This window comes from Prosopis cineraria, unplaced genomic scaffold (genome assembly GCF_029017545.1).
Source record: "Prosopis cineraria cultivar Desert tree isolate PC_DT_omini unplaced genomic scaffold, ASM2901754v1 PC14, whole genome shotgun sequence".
NCBI lineage: Eukaryota > Viridiplantae > Streptophyta > Magnoliopsida > Fabales > Fabaceae > Prosopis > Prosopis cineraria.
In genome coordinates, this window is record NW_026555345.1 from 613823 (window position 1) to 640298 (window position 26476).

The 26476-nt window shown below is 36.3% G+C and overlaps 1 protein-coding gene across 1 annotated transcript; it reads right to left on the minus strand.

The window, feature by feature from the left end:
* Window positions 1-156: 156 nt before the first annotated feature.
* Window positions 157-26256, minus strand: LOC129293373 (transportin-1-like). The gene is given in 30 exon segments (XM_054931301.1): window positions 157-603; window positions 606-630; window positions 833-892; window positions 975-1043; window positions 1118-1169; window positions 1958-2082; window positions 2156-2227; window positions 3640-3714; window positions 3796-3858; window positions 4024-4125; window positions 4298-4405; window positions 9550-9633; window positions 9952-10062; window positions 10221-10292; window positions 10484-10558; window positions 10634-10759; window positions 11612-11710; window positions 16559-16672; window positions 17506-17619; window positions 17842-17901; window positions 17986-18015; window positions 18114-18170; window positions 18257-18323; window positions 18894-18979; window positions 19207-19257; window positions 19713-19793; window positions 19895-19972; window positions 20100-20189; window positions 24694-24981; window positions 25908-26256. Coding segments are annotated over 30 exon segments (2673 nt in total). The 5' UTR covers window positions 26091-26256; the 3' UTR covers window positions 157-547.
* Between the last annotated feature and the right edge of the window lie 220 nt (window positions 26257-26476).

Here is a 26476-nt window from a genome sequence, read left to right on the forward strand (position 1 = left end):
ATATCTCCATCCGGAAAAATAATGAATAAACAAATATTACGAGACCAGAACAATTGTATAAAACATCAGTCTGGAACATCCCCACCCCAAAAAAAAAAAAAAAACCGGGGAACCTGTCAGTGTCAACTTAAATGGCTAAAATATTGGAAAATGCAATGATGAACAAGGAGCTCGAATTAAAATCTAAGCATCAGTGTACGGACAGCAAAGAATGAAATACCCGGCAACTCTTACATGCCTCTCCCCCGTTCACTAATTCATATTACAAGCCAACCCTAAACAGAAGACTTTCTCATGGGAAAGAACATCAACTGAGATCTAAGACTTGAGGCACATCATGTACCCATCAAAGACCAATTGAATAGGATGAGTTTTGATGATAATTCTCGATGAAAACCCGGACCAACTCTGGGCACTGCCAAGAGTAAGCCAGGACTCCAATTTTGCTGGAAAATGCAAAAAATGACCAAATAAGGCCGATCCAGATGAGGCTCACAAGCTCTGCAAACTCGGGTCATTCTGCGACACTAAATACAGTACAGTTGTCTTATACTTGATATTTTGAAAGCGATTCTTTTACTGTGGGTTCCAAAGCAGACGTGACTGGTCCCAAGCTCCATTGCCTAGCATCTACCATACAAGATGGATATAGAACTTTCTAGTTAAATAGGGAATTGAAAAGAAACGCATTGCTAAACAGAAATTTTATATAATAAGAGACACTTGAAAGCGATACCCTCTGTTTTCAATTCATGACAAAAAAAGGAAGCTATAAGTTCAACCGCGTAATTTCTCAAGGTAGATGCGTCCCTGGTAGACGAGCCATTATTACCTGTTTATATCCTTGTAAGATCTGGCCTAGTTCAATGCGTAAATCTTCACTTCGTACTTCCTATAGATAGAAGTAAATGAACTTTTTATTAAAGAAAACTCAAAGCACTGTAATTCTAATATGACGGTCAAAGCGCACGTACATGCCAACTTGCAATAGCTTCGCACATATAAGCAAACGAACTTAGAGCTCCAGAAGGATTTGTTCTGACCTGAAAACAAACGAAATGAAACAATTACATAAGCAGCCTAAATACAACATTTGACAAGGTAAAAAGGTACACACCATAGCACACAGGCCTCTAAAAGCATCCTCTTTCTCTATATCATCACGTATCCTGCCACAGATAATTTAAGAGGAATCAAAACTTGGCAATGCAATCAAAAACATCCAAGGCCATCCTTAATTCATAAAGTAAAGACATGTCAAGAGAAAGATTATCCTCATCAATATGTTCCTGCAAGAGAGTCTCAAATATGCAAACAGCTAGCCATGTGGTTCGTGGTTGATGGTGCGGAACCACAGCTGTAGCATTCCAAGTTTCAGTTAGTGCACTGCACTGAAGAGCTCTACATCTGCCAAAACACTATGAAACACCAAATAGCACACCCCAGAGCAAGCTATATAAAAGGAAGCCTAATTTAAACTCATCAATACTCAGTCGCTGTCTGCCTGCTTGGCTTCTTAGAACTTCAGCTCTCTCAGCCTCTGAGGTATCCTCATCCACCTCTTTCATTAAGTTCGTTCTCTGTCCATTTTCTCCCTCTCCATTTCTTGACTTTGCTTTTTTAAACACACGTTTCATTCAAGGGTTTAATTCCTATTCCTGCTTCTTGAATGAAAAATACAAGCTCCAAAAGATGATGATAAGAGATAACTATAAGACCAATGACAATAATATACTCTCAGACTCCTAGATGGTGGCGGCAGTGGCACTGAACTCCTAACCCTTCAGGGGTTCCGTTTTGTTGGGTTTCTCAACGGAAGGAAAGAAGAAAAGAGCCAGAGCCACAGATTTCAACAATAATAGCATCAACTATTTGCAAAACATTTGTCATGCATCATAGACTTCAACAATAATTAGCGTGCATTATTCAGCTGAATGTGTAATGATCATTAACTTACATTGACAAAGCTGTGCACCAAGATTGCATGAAATGCTCCATATGCGGTGATAGCAGCTCTGGGCAGACCCATGAAAGCCTTCCCAGCGTTATTGCACTGTTTTCGACGAGTGACTTATGTAGTCCCTGATGAAATAGCTTGACAATCAGAAACGAAACATGACAAAATTATAATTTAAGAAAGAGACGAGACAACAACCTCTGAATGCTGAAGAATCGGGAGCAAGCATGAAAAAATAGTCAAAACAAAGGGAGATATTTCTTGGCGAACCTGAAATTCATAACATGTTATTCCAACTGCATAGTTAAATCCTGCAGCCATTTGCTCTTGATATTGGTATATCAGAAACAAGAATAACAAACACATTAAATAGAAAAGGGAAAATGAAACTTCAAAGCCGATATAAATATAAAAGCATTGAACCATTCCCCCATGCTGGAGACTACCTGACGAGGCTTAACTGGTCATTTCAAATTCTAGGCTGCAAGCCCGTGTTAAATGAATGAACTCTAAAGTTAGGATGCAGAACAAAATTCAACATGCAGGGACATCCAGAAGACATTTCTTTGTTAGTAAACGGACATCCCGAAGACTTTAATCAAAGAGATGATATCAAATAACATGCCCTTTAGAAAACTTGCCCTTTATCAAATAACACAGATATTCTTAAATGAATGAAACTTTAATATTCTTCATTTGAACAAAAATAAAATCCATAATCAATAGATCTATAAATCTGTAAAAGGATGAAAAATGCATCTACACAATCTATTGAAAACTTGCTCAAAATAATTTTCACAATCTAAATAGGAAATTTCAATAAATAAATGAATTAGTCCCCAGAACCAAAAATTGCATAACTTAGTTTTGGAAGAAGAATGATAAGGCCGTAAAGAGGAAGCAGGAAGGCACAGCCAACAGATAAGTAAGACAATATTCATAAGAAGCAGGTTAGAGAAAACTATATTCAAGACAACATAACATTCAAGATAACCAGGTTTAAATCAAGTGCAATCCATCTGTTAGAGATAATAATAAAAGTTAACCCTAGGCTTTGCCAATCAGATTAAGCTTTTGGGATAAAATGTTCCTTCACATAGAATCAAACATTTCATGCCCAATTGGTGAGGACTTAGATCCTTGTCACCTCAATGTTCTAATTTTTTAATTTAATTTCACTACAATCAGAAGTGTGCTTTGTCAATACTTCAATCCCGAAGGGGTGTATTCATAGTATCAAAACGATTTTGACCCTTCACCTAACAACACAAAATTTTGACAGTTTTAAGCAAATAAAGGTCTGAGATGCAAACTCACAGTTCCCATTGTTGGTTAGCAATGCTTTTGAAACTAACGTAGTATCCATCTAGGTCTTCATTATCAAATTCAGCATTTTTATCATCTTCGCTCATTCATCTGCCCCATCACAGGCTCTCTAGAAAAGAACACCTCAGCAATGACCAAGAAAATTGACAATTTTTTATTCCATTGCTCTTGTTTTCCCTTTTTAATATATAGAAGACATAAACGAGAGATTAAACCAATGACATAACTAGCAACAGATTAACACATGATACACTGCAAAGCATATTTGAACCCAGAGTCCAGCAATGCCAACCAGACAACAGTTCCCAGAGTTCTATCTAGTTGGATCAAAATTATAGCATTTGGCATTAACCCACCTTAACTGCTAATTCTCCAATAGCCCAGCACGCGTTATTTGCTACTGAAATAGCTTCCTTTATCTTAGAAGTTTCCTATACAGCACGCACCTTGTGTCAACAAAACGATTACATAAACAAAACGCTAAGCCTATAACTTCCACCTGAGACACATACCAGTTGCTTGGTTGCAGCCTCAATGAACTGAGACAAATGAGTGCGCAAGTAAATTGAGCACACCTAGTCAAATTAGAAAAAAGGAAGTTATAATATAATGAGGTTGTGCATGCCAGACTCGTGCATCATGATTCCACTATTGATACTTCTTTAGACGATGTAAATGCTTAATACTATGAATGCATATCTCCGTTTAGGACCAAAAAAGGTGCTATGCATTCAGCTTACTCTTGCAAGGTCTCCAAGTAAAGCAAAGGCACTTTGTCGAATATCATGTGCATCATCCACACAACAACGCAGAAGAAGGTCATTCAAAGAACTTTGTGAAACCTGTGGAATAAATATACAGGCAACGTCAAGCGTGTATGCAAATGCTGGTTTAATTATTCACACGAAGCTTCATTTTTATGATACAAATGACAATAGCATGTAAGAGGAAAAAGACATTAAATAACATAAAAGCGTAATCTCATATCTTGAAAATAAAATTTTGGTGGAGTACCAAACTCTCTATTCCAATGCCAAGACCCTCTGCTAGTCCAGAAAGCAGATCAAGAGAGCATACAACAAATTCCTTGTCATACTGAACCCCAGCTTTAACTGGATCAACCTGAAATGAAGACACATGCACGCATGCACCAGTTAACTTATTTAAATAAAAAATAAATTCTTAAGTTCAATTCCAACTGCTAACAAACTGTATATCAGAAATTTCAAAAAGCAAGCTGCAACTCAGAAAGGAAAATATGATTTTTTTAACTAAAAAAGGAAATGAAATCTTGGTTTCACATATGAATATTTCAAAATAAGAATATATAAATGTGGAATTTTCAGAGAGGAAAAAATTGTATTGTCTCATTGCGATTCTAATGTACACACTGGTCCTATATATATACATCAAGAGAGATAAAAGCTAATAAATACTAATAAAGCCTAATTAATGAGATCCTAATAAATGCTAATAATTCTCAATAATAACATAATATTCCCACACTCCCCCTCAAGTTGGATCATAGATGCTAATCATGTCCAACTTGCTTATACAACTCTCAAATGCAGGCTTGGGTAGTCCCTTGGTTAGTACATCCGCAGCTTGTAACTTTGTAGGTAGGTATGTCAGACATACAATACCTCCTTCTACTTTCTCTCTGATAAAATGTCTATCCACTTCAACATGTTTAGATCTCTCATGCTGTACAGGATTCAATGCCATGCTTATAGCAGCCTTATTATCACAATACAATTTCATTGGTGGATCAACTCTGACTTCTATTTCTTCCATGACCCTTCTTATCCATAGTTCTTCGGTAATTCCTTGAGCTAATGCTCTCAATTCTGATTCAGCACTGCTTCTGGATACAACTTTTTGCTTTTGACTTTTCCAGGTTACTAAGTTTCCCCACACAAATGAACAATAGCCAGAGGTGGATCTCCTGTCTCCATAAGTCCCCCCCCAGTCTGCATCGGTGTAAATCTCAATTGTCCTTTGATCATGCTTCTTGAATAACAATCCCTTACCAGGTGTACCCTTAAGGTATCTGAGAATCCTATATACAGCTTCCAGGTGTCTCTTCCTTGGATCACACATGTATTGACTTACTACACTGACAGCAAAAGCAATATCTGGCCTCGTATGGGATAAATAAATCAGCTTCCCAACCAGTCTTTGATATCTGTCTTTATCAATGGTTTCTTCTTTCTCCTTGTCTTCTTCTTCTTCAACTTCATTATCAGAGTTGTCTTCTCCTTCTAACTCCTCAGTGCCGCTTTTCTTAGGTGGCCTCTTCTGTTTCGAGACCACAATAGGAGTTTCCTTAGGTTTACAACCCAACATCCCAGTTTCCTTGAGAAGATCAAGTATATACTTCCTCTGAGATACATATATTCCTCGTTTTGACCTAGCAACTTCCATCCCAAGAAAATATTTCAAGTTCCCAAGATCCTTAACTTCAAATTCCTTACTAAGGATAGTTTTTATCCTTGCTATTTCATCAACATGATCTCTTGTAAGGATTATATCATCAACGTACACAATGAGGATGCACTTCTTAGCTCCCTCAGCCTTAACAAACATCGTATGATCTGACAATCCTTGCTTGTAGCCTTCTAACTTCAGGACCTTTGAGAATCTGTCAAACCATGCCCTAGGTGACTGTTTCAAGCCATACAGTGATTTTTTCAGCCGACATACTTTGTCATTTCTGCCTCTATCAAACCCAGGAGGTAAAGTCATGCAGACTTCTTCCTTCAATTCTCCATTTAGACAAGCATTTTTGATATCTAGTTGATGAAGATGCCATTCAAGGTTGGCTGCCACTGACAATAAGATTCTTATAGTGTTCAGTTTTGCCACTGGCGCAAACGTCTCTTTGCAGTCTATGCCATAAGTCTGGGTGAAACCTCTTGCTACTAACCGTGCTTTCAACTTGTCAAGTGTGCCATCAGCCTTATACTTTGGGGTAAAGACCCACTTGCAACTAACTAGTTTCTTACCTCTAGGTCTTCAACAATCTCCCATGTTTCATTTTTCTCCAAAGCTTTCATTTCCTCCATAACTGCATTTCTCCATTCTGGTATTTCCAATGCTTCTTGGATGTTGTTAGGAATAACAACTTTATCCAAATTAGTGATGAAGGCTCGGTAACCAGGAGAGAGAGCCTTGTAGGACACATGCTTCTGAATCGGATGCAAAGTACAAGACCGAGGTTGTTTCCGAAGGGCAATAGGTAGATCAAGATCAGTAGATTCACATCTTTGTTCTAAGTCATCTGGCTTACTAGATGGATCAATCTTTGGTACGTCAGCTTCAGGGACTACCTCTGGTTCTGACTCTCTTGGTGCCTCAGGTGCAAGTTGCTCACTATCTTTTGTTTTCTTCTTTCGAGTGTAAACTAACAACTCCCCCTTTTGTGGTCTTTCCACATCTTTCTTTGTTTTCTTGTTTTCCTCAAACTTTGGCATAAGAGAAGAGGTTGGTGAAGGTGGGATGTTGGACAAAGGTAAGGGTGATGGTTCTAGTAAAGGAGACACGGACTCAAGAAGTATATATTCAGCGTTAGGTTCTAGTTCCCAAGTCTAAGATTCACCTATATTCTCCCCCTGAATTGAGGAATTGGAATAAAAAGGAGTTTCTTCATGGAAAGTAATATCAAGGCTTACAAGGATGCGTTTAGAAACAGGATCAAAGCACTTATATCCTCTTTGAGTAGGAGAATAGCCAAGGAAGATACACTTGATAGCTCGAGGTTCAAGTTTACTACTTTGGTGGATATGAACAAAGGTTGTGCACCCAAACACACGAAGCGGAAGTTTGGTTTCAATGTGGGATGTAGGAAAAACACTCTGCAATTTTGGAGAGGGGTTTCGAAGGCTAATATTCGACTGGGCATCCGGTTGATGAGATAGGTTGCGGTTAAAATGGCATCTCCCCAATAAAACTTTGGCACGTTGCAAGTGAACATGAGTGCTCTTGCAACTTCAAGGATATGTCTATTTTTTCTTTCTGCAACCCCATTTTGTTGGGGTGTATGGGCACACGTACTGGTATGGATAATCCCATGCATTTGGAGAAAATTACTCAAAGATTGGTTGAAGTATTCAGTGCCATTATCGGTGTGTAAAACTTGAATGCTAGTGTTGAATTGGTTTTTGATCATGGTGAAAAAACTCATGAATGTGGATGCAGCCTCTGACTTGTTTTTCAAAAGGTAAACCCAACAAACACGAGTGTGGTCATCAATGAAGGAGATGAACCATTTTGTTTGAGTACGGTTTGAAGTGCGAGATGGTCCCCACAAATCACTGTGGATGGTTGTGAAAGGTTTGGTAGGTGTGTATTTGGCTCTAGGAAAGGAAGTTCGATGGTGTTTGGCAAGTTCACATACCTCACACTAGATTTCACTATGATTCAAGGTCGGGCATAAGTTTGGAAACAACCGCTGAAGGTAATGAAAATTGGGATGACCCATTCTCTTATGCCATAACATAAAATCATGAACTTTAGAGGTAGATGCAGAATTACCAACAATAGGTGGGTTATCTACTCGAGTGATGACCTCTAAATAGTAGAGCCCCTCATATTCTTTGGCATTGCCGATTGTCGCACCAGATGATAGATCCTGAAACACACAATGTGACGGGAGAAATTTAGCAAACAATTTGAGTGCCTGGTCAGTTGATTGATTGAAAGTAAATTACAGTCAAGTTTTGGCACGTGAAAGACAGATTCCAAAGTAATAGAATCTGATATACAGATACTCCCTTTTCTTGCCACCGGTGCTAAGGAGCCGTCTGCAATTTTCACTTTAATATTTCCAGCACATGGGGTGTAAGTGGTGAACAATTGATGACAATTAGTCATATGATCAGATGCCCCGGAATCCATGATCCAGACCACTGCACTTCGAGTCATCTTTAAAGCCTGAAGGAAAGACCCTCTTTTTGCCACAAATGCCACGGGTGCAGATCTGGAATTATGCACAACACTACATAAAAGTAGCCACAGCACCACCCCTAGCACTTCAAATGAGGGAAAAGCTTTCTGGTAGACTGAAAACAGAAGCCACAACCCAATATAACTCCAAATCCAGCAAAACAGGGCACTAACAACACCATACGACCTGATATGGTTCGAAAACGATGTGCCCATACACCGGATTGTGCTGGATCTTGCCGGAGAGAGTGCGTCGTTGCCGTCCGAGAAGATCGCGTCCTGAACGGAGCCTCCACGCGCCGCCGAAAGCTTACTGACGCAGTGAGCAGGGGTGGCGCGTGTGGTCTACACGCGCCGCCATTCGCCGCCGCCGCCCTGGGTTTCGCCGTTCGGAGCCTCCTGAGTACGTCTAGGGTGGCGGTGAGATTCAAAACTCGCTCCACCATTGTCCACACAAACACCGTCACGTACTGTTCAGGCAGCCCCATTCTAGCCATTCCAGAACTAATTTAATTTGAAATTTTGAGCCTGATGCTCTGATACCATATGGAATTTTCAGAGAGGAAAAAATTGTATTGTCTCATTGCGATTCTAATGTACACACTGGTCCTATATATATACATCAAGAGAGATAAAAGCTAATAAATACTAATAAAGCCTAATTAATGAGATCCTAATAAATGCTAATAATTCTCAATAATAACATAATATTCCCACAATAAAATAACAAAACATAGGCAAACACAGACATAAACAATAAGCTTTTTAATAATGCATAATATTATTGAGGCTTCACAAATTTCATTGGTCCGCATTCAGATGTAGTCCTGATGCATTAATTAAATCATAAACAAATATTTGTCATAATTGAACTTTCTGGCATTACTAAGCTGTTTAATTAACCACAACTAGCTCTTCTGATAAACAATAAACATGCCAGTAAACTGAAATAGACTATAATTTGAAGTTAGGTGTGTCTGATATATCATTTCAGTATCAGTATTCATTTCCCAATTATGTCTCATGTGGAATATCATAAAAAAGATCAAAGCATCACTCTTCTAAGAGGATGCCAAAAGCAAGTGAATTACTTCTATTTTTTTGGGTGAAAGCAAGTAAATTACCCTGGTTACCAACAAATGTGACATTTGAATTTGGCAGAAAAACTTAAGTCAAAAACATGGAGCAGCAGCAGCAATGAATTAAATAGAATTACAAGCAATAGGAAGTATAAACAACCAAAATGTAAAAGTGAAGTTTTATAAGAAGTTATAAAATGAAAAATTCATTGTATATATCAAATCAGTCAAAGTTGCCAGAACCTTTGTGAATTGCTGGTTCTGGACTATGTTTATGCACCTCCTAAATACAGGCTCAGCAAAGGGAGAGAATCCAGTACCCAATGCCTGAAAAAGATAAAATATGTGAATTGCACACCAGGTCAAAGATATAGTTGTCAGTGATTGTTCAAGCAATTAAAGACTTGGATGTGCTACAAAAACCCGCTTGGGAGTCTACGTTTATGTTCCAGTACAATAATCTAATTTTCCACTCGCTATGATCAAAATATTGATGCTTGTGAGAAATGATCACGGAAAATCTCTGGAAATAACGAGTTTAACAGTGAGTTGAAACAAGTACAGGTACAATAGCTGCTTTAAGCGAATGAAATCATATTTAAAATAACATGGAAAAGAGCGTTCAAAAAATGGTAAGATGCATACATGTGCTATAGATGTGAAGCATTCGAACAATGGAAAGAGATCTTTGTCTGCGTCAGAAAGCTGCTGCCACTTCTCAATTAATGGTGGCATCAGAATATCAAGATAAACCGGCTGCACAATATGAAGGGATCCATTTGTTACAGAATCATCTTTGCAACAAATTAAAGGATTGATTATAAATTCCAACAAATGACTTGGGAGGAAAAATATCAGTTTCAGTAGGGGAAGGGGGTTGATCTACATCAGATCATTATCAGAAACAGACATACCTTATTTATCTGTCGCCCAACAGCTTCAGCTAGAGTTCCAATAGCATCATACAAAATTCTGAGATTTCGTCTCTAATGTTTGGAACAAGAAATTACAATCAGAGATGTCTGCACATAGTTGTGACTGACTTGGGAAACAACACAATGTAATAACAAATTAACAATTAAGAATTAGCACTCATCCAGACATGGCACATTCGATAAGAAACATCTGCAAAATTCTGTACTGTCATTGTAATTAAATGCTAGAGGTCATAAATGACCTGATATTTCCCAAAGGCAGTCATTAGATGCTTTAGTATAATTTCCAAGTGCGGAGCCAACTCTTCTGCAGCCTCCTGTCATGCATAAACTTTTATTTGAAACTTGTATATACTAATATTTAAAAAAAATGAAGATATTAAAGCAAGAACCTCTTCCAGTGTTGCAAAAGCTGAACAAGCTGCCTCTTGCACTCGCTTATTATCATCCAGAATTCTTCGTAAAAAGCCCATAAGAACATTATTGAATTGCTTATAGCCCTTTTGATCCCCAATACTCTACCATGGACACAAAAACAAGTAGATTCAACTAACAAGATCCTTAACAGCCACATTTGATGAGAAAAAAAATCCACTTTTGCTCCTGTCATTTTCTGTAGTCAGGAAAAAGAAACTTGAGAAAACATGACTTTGGGTCCCCGCACTTTTTTGTGGTATTTTAAGTCCCTATACTTTTGTTTTCCGGTGTTCTAGGTCCCTCTACAAGCAGTGTTATAGGGACCCAGAACACTGGAAAACAAAAGTGTAAGGACACGGAACATTGGAAAAAAAAAAAGTGTAGGGACCCAAAATTATGTTTTTCCAAAAAACTACTACAATGTTTGCTTGCATCAACCAATATACTTGTATATACAAATTGTATAATCTTATATAAGAACATCTAATACATCAATATATAGAACTCAGCCAAGCTGTCAGCTTAACTGAACTTTACTATGGTGTGTAGGCTATAAAACCTTCAATGGACCAGTGTCAATATCAAGAAATAACTTGATACACGTACAATAGGAAAAGTAAAGGAAACTGGCATTTGATTTTACATGAAACCCAATACATCTCTACTGACCCAATTTATAAGGATATTAACCCAAATTCCTAAACTACCCTTTTAACCCTAGTTCCCCTTACTTTTCCATAATTCACTTACGCTATGGTGGATTTAAATTTTTTTAAATGAAAATAGAGGTTAAAAACACAAAAAATATTAAAAGAAATGCAGAACTAATTGATAAATCATAAAAAAAAAAAACAGGAAAATGGTTCGAGTTTTTTAATATATATTGACGACAACGATGATGATGATGATGATGATTGCTGAGCTAAAACAGGTGATGGAACAAAATTACAAACCTGAACAATAAATTTGCTGAAACGAGAAAGTGTCCAGCATGAAATGCTTCGTATTAGAGGAAACTTATCATCAAGAAGAGGGATAAGAAAAGCCACAATCTATAAATGCAGAAGAACCATTTAATATTCAGAATTAGAGAATGAGAAATACAGGAAGCTTAGAGACTTCTTCCCCCAAGGGAAGAAGAAGTTGACAAGCATATAAGACACATAATGGATCCTAAAACCAGCCTCCTTACAGTAAGAATAAAATAAGGAAGCTACTAAGAAAACTAACATACGGATATAATAGCACTTTCTTTAGGGCATCTGTGAAATTACAATTTACACCGAAATAGAAAACTCACACAAGGATATAACAGCAATTGAATTGTGGGAATATTATGACATTATTGTGAATAATTAGCATTTATTAGCATTATTAGGCTTTATTAGTATTTATTAGGTTTTATCTCTCTTGATGTGTATATATAGCACCAATTTGTACATTAGAAAACACATGAAGCGGCACTTGGTCACTTTGTTCAAGCTAGGACATCGTCGAATGGCAACGACGCACTCTCTCAAGCCAAATCCATGACAATCCAGTGTGTAGGTACATTGTTTTCAAACTACATCAGTCCGGATGGTGTCGTTAGTGCCCTGTTTTGTTGTGTTTGGAGTTACATTGGGCTGTGACTTCTGATTTCAGTCTATCACGAAGTCTTTCCCTTATTTGAAGTGCTATGGATACTCCTATGCAGTGTCGTAACTAATTTTTCCAGATCTACACCTATAGCATTGGTGGCAAAAGGGGGTCTTTTCTTCAGGCTTTAAAAACAACTCGAAGTGCGGTGGTGTAGACTATGGGTTCCAAGACATCTGACCATATGACTAACTGTCATCAATTGTTCACCACTTACACCCATGTGCTGGAAATGTTAAAGTGGAAATTGCAAATGCATTCGTGGCAGGGAAAGGGAGTATATATATATCGGATTCTATTGTTTTGGAATTTGTCCTCTATGTGCCAAGGACAATTTACTTTCAATCAGTCAATTGACTAGGAAGTCAAATTGTTTTGCTAAATTTCTCCCATCCCATTATATGTTTTAAGATCTATCATTTAGTGCGACAATTGATAGTGCCAAGGAGTACAAGGGGCTTTATTATTTAGAAGTCATCACTCAAGTGGGTAACTCACCTATTGTTGGTAATTCTGTATCTACCTCTAACGTTAATGATTTTTTGTTATGGTATAAGAGGATGGGTCATCCTAATTTTCATTACCTTCAACAATTGTTTCCAACCTTATGCCCAAACCTAAATTATAGTGAAATCTAATGTGAGGTGCGTGAACTTGCCAAACACCATCGAACTTCCTTTCCCCAAGCTAAATAAACACCCACCAGACCTTTCATAATCATTCACAATGACTTGTGGCGACCATCTTGTATTCTAAACTGTACTTAAACAAAATGGTTCATTTCCTTCATTGATGCCATACTTGTATTTGTTGGGTTTATCTTTTAAAAAACAAGTCTAACGCTGCATCAACATTCATGAGTTTTTTCACCATGATAAAAAACCAATTCAATACTAGCATCCAAGTCTTACACACGAACAATGATACTGAGTACTTTAACCAATCTTTGAGTAATTTCCCCCAGATGTTATTGTCCAAACAAGTACTTGTGCCCATGCATCCCAACATAATGGGGTTGCAAAAAGAAAAAATAGACATATCCTTGAAGTTGCAAGAGCACTCATGTTCACTTGCAATATGCTAAAGTTTTATTGGGAGGATGCCATTTTAACCGCAACCTATCTCATCAATCAAATGCCGAGTTGAATCTTATCTTTTGAAAGTCCTCTCAAAAAATTGCAAAGTGTTTTTTCCCACATCTTACATTGAAACCAAACTCCTACTTCATGTATTTGGCTGCATAGCCTTTGTTCATATCCACCAAAATAATAAACTTGAACCTCGAGCCATCAAGTGCATCTTTCTTGGCTATTCTCCTACTCAAAAAGGATACAAATGTTTTGATCCTATTTCTAAACGCACCCTTGTAAGCCTTGATGTTACCTTACATAAAGGAACTTTTTATTCCAACTCTTCAGTTCATAAGAGAGTATATGTGAATCTTAGACTTGGGAACTAAAGCCTAACACAGAATATGCAATTCTTGAGCCATCACCAAAACTTTTGCCCTCACCATCTCTTTCATTAAACACCCCACCTTCACCAACCACTTCTCTCATGCCACAATTTGGGGAAAACAAGAAAACAGAGGAAGACATAGAAAGACCACAAAAGGGAGAGTTATTGATTTACACTTAAATAAAGAAATCAAAAGATAGTGAGCAACTTGTATTTGAGGCACCAAGAGAATCAAAACCAGAGGTAGTTCTTGAAGCTAAAGTACCAAGGACTAATCCATCCGGTGAGCTAGATGACCCAAACCAAGGAAGTGAATCTGCTAACCTTAATCTACCTATTGCTTTCTGGAAACAACCTCAATCTTTTACTTTGTATCCGATTCAGAGGCATGTATCCTACAAGGCGTTTTCTCCTATTTACCAGGCCTTCCTCACTAATTTGGATAAAGTTGTTATTCCTAACTACACCTATGAGGCACTAGAAACACCAGAATGGAGAAATGTAGCTATGGAAGAAATGAGAGCTTTGGTGAAAAATCGAACATTGGAGATTGTTGAAAGACCTAGAGGTAAGAAATTGGTAAGTTGCAAGTAGGTCTTTACCCCAAAGTAGAAGGTTGATAGCACACTTGACAAGTTAAAGGCATGGTTAGTAGCAAGGGATTTCACCCAAACATATGGTATAGACTATAAAGAGACGTTTACACCAGTGGCAAAACTAACCACTATCAAAATTCTATTGTCAGTAGTAGCCAACCTTGAATAGCCACTTCATCAACTAGATATCAAAAATGCCTTTCTAAATAGAAAATTGAAGGAAGAAGTCTACATGACTCTACCTTTAAGCTTTAATAGAGGCAAAGTGACAAAGTATGACAGGTTCTCAAAGGTTTTGAAGTAAGAAGGCTAAAAACAAGGATTGTCATATCATACGATGTTTGTTAAGGCTGAGAGAGCTAAGAAATGCATCCTCATTGTGTATGTAGATGATATAATTCTTACAAGAGATCATGTTGAGGAAATAGCAAGAATAAAGAGTGTCCTTGGTAAGGAATTTGAAGTCAAGGATCTCGGCAACTTGAAATATTTTCTTTGGATGAAAGTTGGAAGGACAAACGAGGCATATATGTATCTCAAAGGAAGTATATACTTGATCTTCTCAAGGAAACTGACATATTAGGTTATAAACCTGAAGAAACTCCTATTGTGGTCTCGAGAAAGAAGAAGAAGCCTGAGAAAAACAATAAGGAGGATTCAAAAGGAGAAGACGACTTTGATAATGAGGTCGGAGAAGAAGACAAGGAAAAAGAAGAAACTGTTGATAAAGACAGATATCAAAGACTAGTTGGAAAGCTAATTTATCTATCCCATACAAGGCTAGATATTGTTTTTGTTGTCAATGTAGCAAGTCAATACATGAGTGATCCAAGGAAGAAACACCTAGAAGCTACATATAGGAGTCTCAAATACCTTAAAGGCACACTTGGTAAGGGATTACTATTCAAGAAGCATGATCAAAGGACAAGTGAGATCTATACAAATGCAAACTAAGGGGGACCTATGGAGATAAGAGATCCACCTCTAGCGATTGCCCATTTGTGTGGGAAAGCTTAGTGACTTGGAAAAGTCAAAAACAGAGAGTTATATCTAGAAGCAATGCTGAATCATAATTGAGAGCATTAGCTCAAGGAATTACATAAGAACTATGGATAAGAAGGGTCATGGAAGAAATACAGGTCAAAATTGATCCACCAATAAAGTTGTATTGTGATAACAAGGCCACCATAAGCATGGCATTGAATCCTATACAACATAAGAGATCTAAATGTGGAAGTGGAAAGGCATTTTATCAAAGAGAGTAAAGAAGGCATTGTATGTTTAACATACCTACCTACAAAGTTACAAGCTGCTGATATGCTAACCAAGGGACCACCTAAGCCTGCCTTTAAGAGTTGTTTAAGTCAATTGGACATGATTAACATCTATGATCCAACTTGAGGGGGAGTGTAGGAATATTATGTCATTATTGTAAATAATTAGCATTTATTAGCATTATCAAGCTTTATTGGTATTTATTAGGTTTTATCTCTCTCGATGTGCATATATAGCACCAGTTTGTATATTAGAAAACCCATGAATGAGAAATACATTTTTCCTCTCTCAAAATACCACATGAATAAATTGCATTAAATACTTACTATAATCAAGTTTTACTATTTGGAAAAGACAGTTCAGTATACGCATGCATTTACTATGAATAATAGAATTCATGTGTAGACAACTTGGTATGAAAGTAATGAACAACAATGGCGTAAAGCATTTTATTATGCAATAGTGATAGTATTATTTGGAACTAGAACAACACTACTGAAAGGGATAATTCTAACAACAATGATGAGCTCAGCAAGGAACTGTAACATAAAGAAGCATATAAGAAAAATGATTGGTAGCATAATATAGCATTGAAAAATGTAAACCAACTGTAGCATAACTTGATTAAAGCCCAAAACAATAAGTTCAGCAGCCTTTCTAATAAACTAGATTTCTTCCCGAGCAATGCAAGAGATAGATAGTAACTTATGAATGTGACATATTTGTAAGAAAAAATTGAAAATTTTTGGAAGTAAAACATGATTAAAAAGGTGTAATTATGGTGTTCTACAAAAAGTAAAAGAGAGAATTGTTTAAAAAACAAAAAGTTAAATGAGAAAAGACATAAGCATGGAGTCAAAGGGAAGCAAAATTAGCATTATTCATAAGCATTTGGCTTCTATATTAAGGTAATAGGAACAAGAAAATAGATACCTCAGGCAAGTAAGGATAAAGTCCACTAATGCAACCCTCGCCTATGGCACCAATAGCCAAGACAGCAGCTTCCCTTTCTTTCCAAGCATTGTCACCATTGGTTGACAACTTAGCCTGTAAACAATGAAAACAAAATTATATAATTAGAACAGTCGTGATAGCTGTGAATGATTCTAGTGCTATCAAGACCCGTCAAGCTTGGGTTTATTAATTATCTTAATTCCAGATGCAACATGTGTTGGGTGTCTATCCTTTTTGCAAACGTGAAAACTCTAAAACCTCACTAGCCCATATGTTAGAGTTGCTTAAGAATATGAGAGTGAGGAGGCAAAGAAGTGTGAATTTAGATGGGATTTAGTGCGCTGAGCGGAATGTTGACCCTAATCTCTTTTACGTATATATACATATATCTTGTTTTGACTACAGCGTTGTTAGCTATATTAAAGACAGCTAATTAGAAAGACTTCAAAACATGCTTCATTGCTCTCAATCTTGCTATAGATTTTGCATGAGATATTTATGTGCATGAATAATTGTGTGTCTTCCTCAAAAAGTTCAGATTTGGTAAAATCATTATGTGTTTTTCATTGGCCCTGCAAAGCTTGTGGGTAACAGATATGAAAAGGCAAAACAATATACATGTGCTTGGGGTATTTTGATCCAAAAAGTCCAAATTTTGTGATTTGATTAAACTAAAATAATTGGGTGGATGGACACAACCTTGAAAATGTGTATTCTTTCAAAATAGAAAGGAGGTGTCCATAATTAAAGTAAAATAGAGGGAAGGTCAATGTGTTTTACTTTTTAATTTAATTGTGAAGGATAGGACCATGTCCAAGATCAAATTCTTGACCACTCAGTTGAAAAGGCATCCATACGATGTCAAAAACCAAAAGTTCATGCTATTAGGAGAGAGCCCGATATTGGTTTTAATATCCGTAACACACCTGAACAATAGGCATGAAAGTTGGAAGAATCTCATCTCCAAACACATTTGATAGAGTATCAAGAGCAGCAGCACTACATTTCCGTAAGTTCCATGTGTTGACAACATCATCATCCTGTAAGTGTTTTTGTTTGGGGGGGTGGGGGGATGAGAGAGAGAGAGAGGAATTATGATGACGATGACGACGACGACAACGACGATGATAATTTAGATCAGGAAAGCTCTCTCTCCCATATAACCTCATCTTTCAAAAGCTATGGAAATTTCAATTACAAAAGCAATTAGATTGATCAAATAATTTGAAAAGGCAAACACATGCAATTACAAAATGACATACGTCATCTTCAATGTCCTCTGAACCATGAAATCTTGATACATGGAATCGAGGTTTAACATCCTGTGAAGAAGAATATAACAATTAAACCCAAAAAAGGATCTTCTCAAAGCCAGAATTTCCAACAACTCAACAAGTAATTCAAACCTGATCTCGATCAGGAAGGGAACCATCTTCCTGAAATAAATAGCGCAAAACAAATGAAGCCCCATAAACTAAAATAACCAGGGTTAAATGAAAATAAAAGACAAATACAGAATAATCCAGAAGATAACCTCAGCTTCAACAAGTGATTCATCATCATCTGCATAAACCATATTGGATAACAACACCTGCAAAGATCCAACAGATAAGCTTAAAATTACAAACATCCCAAGGCATAACAATTATAAAAGAAAATGGATATTATTAGCTTAACTGGAATTAGACGAGGCAAGAATTCTCTCAAGTTTTCAGGTGGCAGTTGAGCATCACAATAAGCAGACCTGCAATCATAATTATTTTATATAAAAAAGGTATAAGATGCAAAAGCTGTTTACAAGGGGAAAAGAAAAGAGGCAAAAGTCCTAGTGTTGTCCGAAATCTAATAAACACACTCAACAACAAAATTTATCACCCAGAGATTACAAGCAATGGGAGCATCAAACTCTTATTAGTATGAACCCTATGATTCAGAAACCAAAAATCGATCATTGTAACACTACTGTAGTAACTATGGTTGGATTAGATGAATAAACCCAATTTTCCGAAGAGAGATCAACCTCAGATGATATTGTGAATGAAAGTTTACCTAGGTGGACTATCATATTTCTTCGATTCTTACTGGAGTGTCTTGAATTAGACAGACTTAAAAAATCCATCAGGATAGCTGCTACAGAACATTAGGGGTGGAAATTATTTGAAACTAGAACTTGATCACATTTAAAAGTTAACAATGAAATTGATAAAGTAGTCCCATAAAGGTTCAATACTACTCTCTGCTATCAATAACTACAAATTATACAACAGAATTCAGCTATGACATAAAGGCCATCACACCCGAAAGAAAATGTTACCAAAATTCACAGGCTTCAAGAGCTGCTTCATCATCTGTGTCCTTGTTGACTTGTAACATGTATTCTATAACATTTCTTAGATGAGGCTGTAGCACAAATTACAATTAAAAATTGCTTTAGACAAGAGGGGGTCGAGAGAGGTAAGTTATTGGCAAAGAAGAACGTGTTGACACAACAGAATTAAATTAATGTGATGGAAGGATTGGAGAGACTTAACTGATTATATAGAAAGTTAAACCAAAAAGAAAATAGAGTAGAATCATTCAATACATGCAATACTATAAAGCCATATGAACTTGAACAAGATGCATACCTCTAAAAAAGATGGATGGACTTCAATTAGTTGAACAAATGCTGCACAAACCTGATCACGAGTGGCAACCACATATGATAATTCTTCACAAAATTTATCATAATATAATCCCATGGTATAGCATAATAAATCCACTAGCGTCAAAAGTTAGTCAGAGAGATTACAGCCCTCGAACAAAAATGCAGTGTCTCAAGAAAGGAAGCAATAATTCAATGGAACAAATAACACCTAATCAAAGTTATAATAGTGACGAGCTCTTTATGAGCATACTCAACAATCAACATGCATATGTCAACAGTGCCTAATACCTTCCTTGTTCATGAAATAACAGATATATAAAAATGAAGTATTACACAAAACAATAATGAGGCCAAATTTCAATGAACAGCTATTGAAATCAGTTGAAACTAACTCAGAAAAAATGCAATTTAAAAAAGAAAAAGAAAAAGTCATCTTAGAATTACATTAGATGCTTGTCCACAAACGACAAAGCAATAAAAACTCACCAACTTCCGCACTTCTGCAGCAGGGTCATTTGCAAGAATAAATAAACCCTGAAGATATTGGTCCATGGATACATACAAAGCCTGCCAAATAAAAATTTAGATGATTAATATTCTACTACCAATGCCAAACATCAGTATTATATCATTCAAATGGGGCTCATAAGTTCTCTTCATATCCTTACAGATGGCATCAACATAATGTACTGATTCACAGAACCCACTGAAAGCTTTCTTAATGAGGCATGAGGAGACTGGAAAAGCTGTAAGACAAATTAAAAGAAAAAAGGTACAGAAACTAATTAAAGAAACACATCAAGAAACAATCAAATGATACAGTTACACCAGGAGATGCAGCATAATAGATGCAAATATAAAATGCTTAGTTACCCTAAATAATCTGGGAAGAAATATGTTGATTGGTCGTTCTGCTAACCCAGGTATGTCTGAATCAAGTACTTGCGGAATATCCTCACATATCTGCATTGCCCAGATAAACTACAATAGTTAAAAAGTGTCCAGATATGTAAAATAAAACGTAAAGAAGTGTCAGTTGAATGTAATTGGATTTGGAATATCTCCTACCAGCTACTAAAAAGGTTGGATAAACAAAGCATAAGGCCTCTCCATTCTCTAGCTGCCAAGTTTCCATCAAATTTTTTAAATAAGCACAACTTAAAAAATGGAGGGAATGGAAGATGATGATCACAGGGAAGGGGAAGAAAATACATGTCACTTTTTATTTCTCAGAAGTCAATACCCTAGATAATGGAACCCTCAGTCCCACCTAAACCGAAAGAGAATTGGAAGAAGACATAAATCACAGAAACACAAAATTACCAACTCACTAGTAGATCAAAAACAAGCTCCAGTATTAATTGACAAAGATTTGGGCATGGACTTGTTTATTGATAGAATAAGTAATTTGGGTGTTTAATCACATCAACTTGCACTTCTCAGCAAATACAATAAGCAACTGCTGATCCATGTGTGTTTTCATAAATTTACATGCTGCAGAAAGTCTGCAACACTATTTATTATCATTATTAATTTGTGACATACTTGTCCATTTCTAATTTGTGGACTCATCTCAGCTTCTCTCCAGCATGAACAAACTAAAACCAAATAGGACCTGAAAGACTATAAAATGGACTTGCCAAACACTCAAAGCAAGCCATTTTTGTTCCTTGAAATGTTACAGATTAGTTGATATAAGAATACTTTGTCTCCTCAGATGTGTGTGGTATGCTGCTCCAATTCAAATACAACTGCATATTTCTTTTATATTGCTCAGCAGATGGTTACTTGTAGAGTAGACTTTGGAGAATATCAGGTATTCCTGTAGAGCTGGAATATTGTTTGCTGATTAAAGGTTTTGACAGGAACAATGAGACATTTATGGCAGTATTCATTGTTAAGGAATGTGATTGTTTTCATGGCTTTACATTGGTGCTTACCACTTGCTTTTCATGGAATATCCTTAGTGGACAAGCATAAGAACAGGAAAACTCTTCTGCCTCCCAATCTTATTGGTTTAACATTAACCCTTTCATAGTCTATTCTTTCTTCAATAATAACAATAAGCCTTATCTCACTATGTGAGGTTGGCTACATAAATTGCATTACATTATTGTACTTTATTATTTATCAAGTTTTTAAAAATGTTATTAATTAAGAGGTCTCAGTCAACAGTTTCTATAAATGTTCTCTTTGACCTTCCTCTGCCCTTCTTTACATGACTCAAAATTATCCCTTCCACTTTCCTCATCGGTGCCTCCCACGATCTTCTCCGTACATGTCCAAACCATCTAAAATATTTTTCTATCATTTTCCCCTCAATAGATGCTATACTAACTTTTTATCATATAAACTCATCACGAATTTTATCTTTATGTGTATACTTGCAAATTCATCTCAACATTCTCATCTCTATTACCCCAACTTTATGTTCCTACTATCCTTTTAAAGCCCAACATTCACTACCATACAATATAGCTGGTCTAATAGCACTTTGATAAAACTTTTCTTTAAGTTTATTAAGTACCTTTCGTTTATGAATAACTCCTTTAGCCTTTATCTAATTAAAACACTCAACTTGTATCAATTGTGTAACATCCCTATCAATTTTCCCATCATGTTGAATAATAGCTCCCAAATACATAAACTTTTTCACTCGAGATGTAATATGATCTTCCAACTTCATTTTCAAATTACTACTAACTGACCTCTTGTCAAACTTACAATACACATTCTATCTAACTCCTACTCAGGTGGAAACTTTTCAATTCTGACATCCTCCTCCATAACTCACGTTTGTAGTTAATCCCTTATCTCTGCAATAAGAACTATATCATTCACAAAAAACATGCATTTAAGGATTTCCTCTTGAATATACTTAGTCAAAACATGCAGGACCAAATCAAACAAATAAGGACATAAAGATGATCCCTGATGTAGTCCAATCCTTATAAAAAAGTCCTTTATTTCACCCTTCAAACATTCTTATACTAGTTGTTGCCTCCTTAAGCATATATTGTATAACTCTAATATAAGCAATCTGGACTCCTTTCTTTTTTAAGGCTTTTTGAAGTACTTCTCTCACTATACAGTCATAAGTTTACTCCAAATCAATAAAAACTATGTATAAATCTTCACCTTTACAATGATACTTTTTCATTGATCCTGTTTATAAATAAATTGCTTATGTAGTCACCCTAGCATGAATCCAAATTTATTCGTAGAAATATCAGTCTCTAATTTCAACCTATGCTCAATTACTCTTCCCTACAATTTCATTGTATGACTCATAAGTTTAATCTATCTATAATTTACACAATTCTAAATATCCCCTTTATTTTGTAAATAGGAACTAAGGTGCTTCTTCTCCATTCATCAGACATTTTCTTGGATTGTAAGATCTCATTAAATAAATTAGTTAACTACTGCACCTCCTCTTCACCTAAACATTTTCACACTTCAATAATGATACAATCAGGTTCATTGACTCTATTATTTATCATTTTCTTAAGAGTTTCCTTTACCTTACTATCGTGTATCCTTCGATAGAATCATTAATTCTGTTCTCCTTCACAAGTTGCTAAATCTTTCAAATCACTAGACGAACCCCCTCCATCATTGAAAAGTTTGTAAAATCAGATCTTCCATCTGTCTTAAGTATCACCATCTATAACCAAAACTCTTCCTTCTTCATCCTTTATACATCACACATGTTCCAAATCTCTTGATTTTCTTTCCCTACTCTTAGATATCTTAAAAATTTTTCGTTCTCCATCCTATCCCAAGATCCTTATAAAACTCTTCAAATACCTTAAAATGAGTTTCACTCACAACTTTTAGTTTCCCTCTTAGCCCTATGATTTTTTTTCCAATTTTCATCATTCTTGCATAGTTGAATGACTTTAAAACGCTCGTTCTTCTGTTTGACTTTTTCCTGTACATTATCATTCAACCACCAAGACTTCTTATCTCTTAGACCAAAACCTTTTGACTCTCCCAAAACTTCTTTAACAACCTTCCTTACTTTCTCAGTCATATCCTCCCACAAGATGCTGGTACTTTCTTGGGATTCTCAAATTCCTTTGGCCAAAAAATTTAGCTTGAAAATTTTTCACTTCTCAATTTTTAACTGCCACCTCCTAATCCTTGAGTTTACTACTTGTCGGTGCTTTTATTTTTACTTGTGATACACACATTAAGAACAAGAACCCTATGTTGTGTTGTTACACCATCTCCAGGAATCGCCTTACAATTTTCACAAAGTCTTCTATACATGTTCCTTGCCAAAAGGATATCAATATGTAACCTTGAGGCTCCACTCTTTTAGGTAATGAGACGTTCATCCCTCTTCTTGAAACAAGTGTTAACAATCTTGAAATAATATGCCAAAGAGAAATCAAGAATAAATTGTCTTTTATTGTTTTCTTCCCTAAAACCAAAACCACCATGCACCCTTGCACAATTACCTATCTCCCTCCCAATATGACCATTAAAGTCTCCTCCAACAAAGATTTTTTTTCACTTTGTGGTATACATCGAATCAATCCCTCCAAATCTGACCAAAACAATTCCTTAAGACGAGATTCTAACCGGGCTTGAAGTGTACAAGTGCTAATAATATTGATAGCCTCATGTCCAACAATCATTCTTAAGGAAATAATTTTGTTCTCAATTTAGTTAACTTCTACCACATTCTTTTTCAATTCCTCATCAACAATAATACCCATCTCATTCTATGTACTTACTTTCCTTATATACCAAAGTTTGAAACGTTGAATATCATTAGCTTGTCCACCGGGCCATTTAATTTCTATAGGCACAAGATATTAATTTTTCTATAAATTATAACTCGTACCACCTCCATAGATTTAGAAGTCAAGATCCTAACATTCTAAGTACTAAATCCGATTTTGCTCACATAAACTAACTTCTTTAACCACGCTCGTCCAAAAAAAAACACGATAGCCTTCACTCATTTAACACTATATTCAGGAGCCGATGCAATGACTCTAACACACTTATCACCTCACTCGAGCCATACAGTGCATTACTTACAGGCAACGACCTAGCATTAGCACAAAAACATATATTGTCCATATCCATGTGAGATTCAACAAAGTTTATGCTGGCTATTAAGAACCCCTCCTTTACTCGAGATTGGGACCGACTATAAACATAGGCGGAGTTGTTAATTGTTCTTTCTTCCTTCTTATAAATTCTATTTCATAAATAAATTGAAGAAAAGGTAACATTCCTTCCCTTGGTAGAGCTCTAACGGGAATTTCAGTAGCAGCAACAACAAATTTTTGTTATAGCCAAGAAATAACATTAAATAGGATGCATTTATCCAAACTATGGAAAAAACAATTAGTAGCAATTATTCAAGACACCTAAGAACATAATTCCAGAATCTTAATTTTCTTGAAGATACAATTTGAGCTCTTGAACTCTACAGTACATAATGTACCTTGGATAAAGCATCCATAGCACCTTCCATGTGATTTAAATCATTACTATCCAAGCAATTTAATAGGGCTTGCAATAGTTCAGGCCACCCCAAAACTCCCTCAAGTTGAACAACAACACTCAGAATGGTTCCTACTGTGGACCTGATGTTCCTGTCTGCTGCTCCAAGACAAGGCAGCAACTCTGATTTCACATATTGCTGATAAACAGGAAGCATGGATTTATATGTGGTTCTAAGGTTATTCTTCAGATATAGGCCTGCAGCCTGTCGAACCACCACCGGTTTTCCCTGTTCAAAAGTCAAATTTTCACAGAACAGTTATTAACATAAAATTTGGATTAACGTCAACCAATGGATGCTATACACAAGGCACGATGCAATTGTGCATCAGCTATCTCTCTTAGGAACCAAATGATGCTCTAAATTTCCACAGACAAAAGGTCTTGCAATGACAAAAAGGTTAAACTATATTGTTTCTTTTTCAAGCTCCATTTGAATGGTTTTACAACATTTGATCTTCACTTGTCAATTTTGACATGATCCCACAAACATGTCAATCAAAGAAATTGAGGAAATTAAACAAGTAATTCCATAAGTTCCCAAAAACAATTTTCCGCCCAACAAATTATGAAGTAGCCCAACCTGATGGCTTATCCCCAGTAGTGAACTGACGTAGATTCAAATTAACTCTTCTTTCATTCCAGAATGAATCATATATCCTCAAAGCACCTCATGTCAAACATTTTACATGTCAGGCAACCTCTACCTACACCATTTAGTATCAGCTTCGCCAATCTAAATTTTATTTAGACTATACCAAACTCATACACTATGTGATCAACTGTACAACCCAATCAGAAACGGAATGCAGAAAAAGTTCTAAATTCAAATGAGCTAACCCATCCAAAATCGACCAGAAAAACATAAGGTAATCTTCTCAAATTGCACTGCAAGAGATTATCGAGTTTAACAACCCAAAAAAAAAATCCTCAAAAGCAAGGCATACACCAAGATCACCGTAAAATTTTAAATAAAAGTAGGAATCAATAAAACAATAAACCCTCGTTTTTTTATGACGGAAGCAAGTATCCTCAAGGAGCCGGAACAGCCAAGACACACCCTTGCTATTAAAATATCCTCTAATTTTATTCCAAAATCGGTCCAGGAAACAAGAACTCATGCTCTAAGGAGGTTAAATGGAAATTGTCTTGTACCTCAGCACGTGCAAGAATGAAGACAAGATAATTGTTAAAGTCGGGGAGCTGAGAGTAGTGCTGGAGTTGCTGCCAAATTTGAGACTTGTCAGCAGAAGAAGGATGAGAAATCTGCTTCTCCAATAAACCACAGATCTCCTTAAAGCCTTCTTCCTGGGGATTCCACGGGGGATTAGTTGCCATACTTGGCGGTTTTGGACAACAGGCGTATTTAGCTTCCACTAAATTCAAAGAGTACCGCAAGTTCTGAAGATTCTTGACAGAGAAACTAGTTTGGCACTAGCTCAGACTTAGACTTCAGAGGCTCTGCAGGCAGAGTAGAGGTGACGAGGACGACCCCTTTTCAATAATACAGCCAATTTTTGCGCGCAAAAGGAAGGGCCTCTGTCATTGGTTTTTTTTTTTTTTTAGTACACGGCTTAACCATACAAAAAAGATAAAATTAAATTATATCTAAAATTATAAGGGTTCTACAACTAGGTGAAAGATTATCAAGAATGCTAGTGTCTAAGTTATTCCAAGAGGATTGATGAGCCAGCAAATATGTGCATTTGTTAGCTTCTCTATAA